Below are 7,494 nucleotides of genomic sequence, written 5' to 3'. Positions count from 1 at the left end.
TATATATATATATATATTAAGAAAAGAAAAATAAAATAGTTATTCTGTAATTAATCAAATCATGTTATCTTATTTGTTATTTATGAAGTCATGATGTTATCTTTCTTTTTTTGGGCAGCTAGCGAAGTCATATTATCTTAGTTGTTATCTTTAATGGGAAAGTTAAGATCATAGAGCCATATATCCTTGTATATAGGATTCTTAAACTTAAGAATAAGTTCTTATACACTTTTATTGTTGAAAAATCGACATGTAAAAAATAGTTGTATAAACAACTATCCTTCAAAGTTTTTTTGAATTGTTAATTAGATAATTATCAAATGCAATTTTGAGTTTTTAAAAATTGTATCATAAGAGAAAATACTTATTAAAATTCTTAAATCTCATGTAATATTGTAGAGTCCACCAAATTATAGTAAAACAAAAAATTATCTATACCAAAAACCCTAAATTTATGAGATACGGTAGAAACTTTCGTACTGTGAATGATAATATGCACAAGATTATGCAGCTAGGCCGAGGAAACTATATGGTGAATAGTTCAATGCAGAAAGTCCTCAGCACAGTCGCAAACCAACAATGTAGTGCAAATATGTTTGAGTTGTGGAAAATGAATGTAGTACATGTTTGACTTGTTGTGGAATATACACTAATACTTGTTCTAATGCACACATCTAATGGACCAATGTTTACTCAAACATAGGGTTGAGATTCATTTGCAAACAAATTAAATTTTAAGATTTTCCAATGTTTACTCAAACGCACTCATATTCTCTACGATACAACAACCCATCCAAATAAAATTAAATTTGAAACAACCCAAAAGATACATTTTAAGAAAACGTTATTTGATAGAGAATAAAATTATACATTACAAGGTAATTTATTCGTGAGCCTTGATAACAAGCTCAAATTATTAACAAAACATACAATACACAACACACTGTATATCCAGAAGCTTTGACGTTGTAAAATCTTCAGGTTGCCTAACCATCTTTCCCAGCCATATACAAGCTGCAATTACATTAGAAAAAACAATGAGCACATGGTATACTTTATAACAGCAAAAAATGTGATGAGTATATAAATGTTTAATTTAATTAGTTCAGTATAGAAATATAACAATTTATCAGCTTGCGGATAAAGTTTTTGAAATATAAATAATTATTCTTGATAGATATATGCTCATATATATACCTGAAAAATATGTTGGCATTTATGGTAGGTAGGTAAGTTGTGGTCTATGGCTTGTTGGAGAAATGGCAACGATGGGGAATGGTGATTGCGACTCTGGGATCAACACCAACTCTCTTGAAAGCATCGGAGGAGAAAACAGCATAGAGGCAAGGGATGCTTACTTCTACAAGGTCATTGCAGCACTGTGAAGAAACAGGAACCCATGCATTTCGTGCAGCCTTTTCGCAGTGACGCAGTTTATGCGTCAAAATTCTAAGTGTGCTAAACTTGCCGCATGGACCATTTTTCTCGTTTTCATGTTCAGGATAACTGTGGTCGTATTCAGCAACGGTCACAGTGATCAAAAGCAGCAGGAACACACCAACGAACTTGCTCATCTTAACTAAATGAATTTGATTGATGATTTACTCTTTTTAAGTAGCTTCAAGCTTGAAATACAACTCACAAAAATTGCCTTGCACCATGCTCTATATATACTGCTAGATTAGCAAGATAAACTAGTAAACTATGCACAAAACCTTGTTCACAAGCATCTGGATTTGGCATTCTTTAAATTGATGGGAGAAGGTAGGGTTACAGCTTCATGCCCGCAGATTCTTACCGTAGAGAAGAAAGCAGGCCTGAGAATATTTTGAATCAGGAAGCACTGCACAGCCTTGGTACGTAGTTGGTATTACAATATCTTACTCAACAGCCTATATGTCTTACTTATGGAGGCTTTCTTCTTATATATATATAAAGAATCGAAAAATAAATACTTTTTCAACGATGCTATTTTGTGAAACGTCATGCTATACTTAGACGGTCCATGGTTTATTAATAAGATAAATAATGAAGGAGGTTCGGAGGTTGTCACAGAAGTCAAACTAGTCTTGAAAACTTAAGTTTATCTCAAATGTGCTTGTTTGTTTAAGGAGGATGTTTTTCATAAGAGAATTTCATTATTTATAAATTTAATTCTGAGATTTATTTAAATAAATTTATAACAAATTATACAAAGGTCACAATAAATCAAGAAAAAATTTTAGTTGTATGAATTTAAATGCATAAAAATATAGACAAAATCTGATTGGTTGCCCTTTTAATTCCAACACCCTTCTTTGTTTTTTGTTAAGAATAAGGTTTTATTGTTGTATATTTAGAAAACAAGAATCTAGTGTGGTTTATGCAAAACAACAATCGATATATGATAACGGTCGTGCATAAGTATATCTTGTAATTAAGTTAATAAAAATTGTCAAATTTTACTTTTTTATTACTTCTTTTTGTGTGAATAATTAGAATTTCGACATCATCCAAGTTTTTGTCTAATAGGTGTTTAAATTGGTGAATTTATACTGTTTTGGTGGTGTATTTGTTGTAGAAACACAAAATAAAGCATGGAAGAGAAATTAAAGATAGGGAAACTCTCGTTTTGTGCCCAACACGATGCAATCGCTCAGCGGGGCAATACTCGTTTTGTACAAAGAAGTCACATGGAGAAACCTGATATCAGTGAAGGCGCGCTTAACGCATGACCACTTACTCTTCGCTTATCGTGAGTATCCTACTTAGCGCGAGGTCGCAAAAAATAACAGAACAGAGCTATGTTTTAAAGGAGAAAAGGAAGGTGGAAACATATTATTCAGTCATTCACCAAATTATTCAGATTCACGGAGAGCAAAGGCTAGGGTTCGTGCAGGAATAAGAGAAATCAATCATTAGGAGTCATTCCTTTCCTCCATCTCCATTCTTCTTTACTCTCCATCATCCTCTTGCAATTGTAAAGTCTTTCATGATAATGAGAGACTGAATCACCTATTGTTGGGAGTTTAACAACCAAACACTCTTGATGTAAAGACTCTTACTATCTATTTAATGTTATTTCAATTTCATTATCTCTTTTATGTGTTTATTCTCATGTGTGTGGTTTGATCACCCATATTCATGCTATGTTTGAGGGTTTAGGCATTGGAAAATGTTCATCTCTTAAGGACTGGAAAATGGCTTCCAAATAATTCATCTCTAGGGATAGATTGGTGCTATTTAGCATGTTGTATGCATCTCTACTAATAATATAATTTAACCGGTTTATTCTCTTAAGGAATTAGGAGAGAAATTAGGTAAAATAAACTGTTTCTTATGAGGAATCATGATTGGAGTAGATGTAGGTGATAATTTGATTAATATTAAATAGAGAAAAATCATTAACATTACATCAAGAATAGTTTTGGTAGGCTAAACTCCAACACATTCGTATTCTGTATCAGTCCTCATTTTACCGCTTCAAGTGTTTGTTGTTCTTCCCTTGCACGTGCTAGATAATTATTTTAATTTTCTGTCAATTTATTTTTGCTATTTCGTATCACAATTATTTAAATCAATTCAATTATTGCTTGAAAATTGGATAGACACAACTCCAAGTACAAACAAAATCCTTGTGGACTCTAACACTCGAATTTCCGTTTTACTTTACTGCTTGGATGAATTGGTGCACTTACCAATTAGTTAATAATATACAACATATCATCATCTAGTTCGAGGAGGGCCCAAATTACATATTTCAATATAGGGGCAATCGTCCCCTGAAACTTACTAAGTTACTTTGCATCTACACTTAAAATAAATAGGTTTAGTTACTCATTTGTTTTCTATAGTTTCATAATTTATATCTTTTAGTTCTTATAATTTGAAAGTGTTTTTCAATCTTTATCATTTAGATTTTAATTCTCTTTTATTTTTTATAGTTTGAAACTGATTTTTTAATTTATATAATTTATATTTTAATATTTTTTTAATTCCTATAGTTTGAAATCTTGTAAATGACAAAGCTCACACCCCATGGAACAAATTATCCATTGCTTTATCTGTTTTTCTAATTTTATATATATAACAAAAAAATTTACTTTTTGTTGTAAGTCTCCTTAACTTTACAAAATACAAATATAAAATTCAAACTCCTTAATCTTTAATCATGATTTTTACTTTTATATGCTAGTCTTCACTTTGTCACCTCTCCTTGTTGCTTCTTGAGCTCCTCAATCCTCACGATTGAATCACACTCAATGAAAATTGGAAACAATCACGTTTATTGGAAAAAAAGAAAAAAACTTTTCTCCCGGGGGAGGGGGGATGGGTCGGATTTATGTCCCCAAAAAAATTTCTCCTTACCTTTTTTTTTTCTTTCAAACAAATATTAAAAATTTTAGCCTACCTTTATCCTCTCCATTTCCTTTTTTTTATTTACACTCAACGTCTAAATAAAATTTTTACCTTTAATAAGAAAAATGCTAAAACTCTCAACAACCATAACCATACCATTAGAAAAACAAGTATTGATTGAGATATAATTTAGATAATATATAAGGGGCCATAATTTAGCTTTTAACACATCTTGAAGATAAAAAACAAACAGAAAAAGAAAACAAGACGAAGTGAAACACTTTAACATTATCTTTTCACCATTTTCAAGTCAAGCTTGGGAAGAAAATATTTTTCTGGTAGTTAAATTTTTTGGTAGTATCAAGCAACATTATTTTCAATTTACATTATTAATTATTAAAGCGAGAAGATATTCTTTTTTTACACCCCCTAAATTTTAATCTAAATTCTACCTACTTTCACTTTACTTTACTACTTCATCATGATGTAAAAGTCTAAAAGATTTGTTAATTAACAGGATAGTCGATCCTGGCACAACTACAAAAAGAAGCTTCTACATCGATTGAAAACCAGTATCTACGACGGGCCCCACACCGTCTTTGTTCCAGATGTCGTTGTATGTCGACAACAACGACATTGATCATAGTAGGACCCATCTTTGTAAGGTCAGAATACAACGTCAGACGTCAATGCCTATATAACAACAGACGTTTTAAAAAATGATTCGACAATGCACATGTTGAAGAACCCGTCGTTGTTGGGGTCCATTTCAACGACGGGTAGGCGAAGACCCGTCGTTGTTTTGGTCCATTTCAACGTTGGGTAAGACAAGACTCGTCGTTGTTGTGGTTCTATAATTAGTTATTCTGTAATTAATCAAATCATGTTATCTTATTTGTTATTTATGAAGTCATCATGGTGTTATCTTTTTTTTTTTTTTTGGACAGCTAGCGAAGTCATATTATCTTAGTTGTTATCTTTAGTGGGAAAGTTAAGAACATAGAGCATATATCCTTGTATATAGGATTCTTAAACTTAAGAATAAGTTCTTATACAATTTTATTGTTGAAAAATCGACATGTAAAAAATAGTTGTATAAACAACTATCCTTCAAAGTTCTTTTGAATTGTTAATTAGATAATTATCAAATGCAATTTTGAGTTTTTAAAAATTGTATCATAAGAGAAAATACTTATTAAAATTCTTAAATCTCATGTAACATTGCAGAGTCCACCAAATAATAGTAAAACTAAAAATTATCTATACACTGAATGATAATATGCACAAGATTATGCAGCTAGGCCGAGGAAACTATATGGTGAATAGTTCAATGCAGAAAGTCCTCAGCACAGTCGCAAACCAACAATGTAGTGCATATATGTTTGAGTTGTTGTGGAAAATGAATGTAATACATGTTTGAGTTGTTGTGGAATATACTATAATAGTTGTTCTAATGCACACATCAAACGGACCAATGTTTACACAAACATAGGGTCGAGATTCATTTGCAAACAAATTAAATTTTAAGATTTTCCATAGTTTACTCAAACACACTCATATTCTCTAAGATACACCAATTCATCCAAATAAAATTAAATTCGAAACAACCAAAAAGATATATTTTAAGAAAACGTGAATTTATTTGATAGAGAATAAAATTGTACATTACAAGGTAATTTATTTGTGAGCCTTGATAACAAGCTCAAATTATTAACGGACAACAAACATACAGTACACAACACAGACTACTGTATCCTGAAGCTTTGACGAATTGTAAAAACCTCAGGTTGCGTAACCATAACCAACGTTCTCAGCCATCTACAAGCTGCAATTACATTAGAGAAAACAATGAATCAGCATATGCTACTTTATAACAGCCAAAAATGTGATGAATTTAATTAGTTCAGTATAGAAATATAACAATTTATCAGCTTCTAGATAAAGTTTTTGAAATATAAATAATTATTCTTGATAGATATATGCTCATATATATACCTGAAAAATATGTTTTCATTTATAATAGGTAGGTAAGTTGTGGTCTATGGCTTGTTGGCGAAATGGCAACGATGGGGAATAGTGATTGCGACTCTGGGATCAACACCAACTCTCTTGAAAGCATCAGAGGAGAAAACAGCATAGAGGCAAGGGATGCTTACTTCTACAAGGTCATTGCAGCACTGTGAAGAAACAGGAGCCCACGCATCTCGTGCAGCCTTTTCGCAGTGACGCAGTTTATGCGTCAAAATTCTAAGTGTGCTAAACTTGCCGCATGGGCCATTTTTCTCGTTTTCATGTTCAGGATAACCGTTGTCGTATTCAGCAACGGCCACACTGACCAAAACCAGCAGGAACAACCCAACAAACTTGCCCATCTTAACTAAATGAATTTGATTGATGATTTACTCTTTTTAAGTAGCTAGCTAGTTTCAAGCTTCGAATGCAACTCACAAATTTAAATTGGCTAGCACTATGGTCTATATATATATTGCCAGGATTAGCTAGCTAGCCAAATAAATAACTGTGTACCAAATTAAACCTGGTTCGCAAGCTAGCATCTGGATTTTGCATTCTTTAGTTTCATGGGAGAAAAGATCGAGGCTAGAGCTGCATGCATGCCCGCAGATTCTTACTAAGAGATGAAGCACACGATGATCTACCTACCTTGATGCGTAGTTGGTATTACAAATTCTTACAGATTTAAATAATAGAAAAACAAATACTGTACTTTTGTACTTTTTTTCAAGGATGTTATTATTTTCTAATGATAATATTAATACGAAATAGTTTTTGGTACGAAAACAGTGATTAATTTTTATTAGAAATCATAAATACATATAAAATATTTTTTTTTCTCAATATAATGTATTACTTATTTAATGATTAATCAAGATTTCAATTCTAAATCACTTGATTAAAAAGACATCAATTATTAATTGTACTTGTCTAAATAATTACTATAAAAGATACTATTTTTTGACAAGTCATGCTCTACTTGTAGAGAGGGCGAACCCTGATGCAGCGGTAAAGTTGTGCCTTGGTGACTTGTTGGTCATGGGTTCGAATCCGGAAACAGTCTCTTTGCATATGCAAAGGTAAGGCTGCGTACAACATCCCTCCCCCATACCTTTGCATAGCGAAGAGCCTCCGGACAATGGG

General features: G+C 32.0%; 1 protein-coding gene and 1 long non-coding RNA gene across 2 annotated transcripts; both read right to left on the bottom strand.

Annotated features, from left to right (window-relative positions):
• Window positions 1-831: 831 nt before the first annotated feature.
• Window positions 832-1,633, bottom strand: LOC114396137. The gene is made up of 2 exons (XR_003663239.1): window positions 1,198-1,633; window positions 832-1,014 (listed from the first exon to the last, which is right to left on the bottom strand). It is a non-coding gene; the product is annotated as an uncharacterized LOC114396137 (long non-coding RNA).
• A 4,323-nt stretch (window positions 1,634-5,956) lies between these two features.
• Window positions 5,957-6,799, bottom strand: LOC114396253. The gene is made up of 2 exons (XM_028358158.1): window positions 6,334-6,799; window positions 5,957-6,163 (listed from the first exon to the last, which is right to left on the bottom strand). Exon 1 carries the CDS (start codon window positions 6,708-6,710, stop codon window positions 6,378-6,380), a length of 333 nt encoding a protein of 110 aa, XP_028213959.1. The 5' UTR covers window positions 6,711-6,799; the 3' UTR covers window positions 5,957-6,163; window positions 6,334-6,377.
• Between the last annotated feature and the right edge of the window lie 695 nt (window positions 6,800-7,494).

This window comes from Glycine soja, chromosome 18 (assembly GCF_004193775.1).
Source record: "Glycine soja cultivar W05 chromosome 18, ASM419377v2, whole genome shotgun sequence".
Taxonomy (NCBI): Eukaryota; Viridiplantae; Streptophyta; class Magnoliopsida; order Fabales; family Fabaceae; genus Glycine; species Glycine soja.
This window is presented reverse-complemented; position numbering and strand designations above follow the sequence as displayed.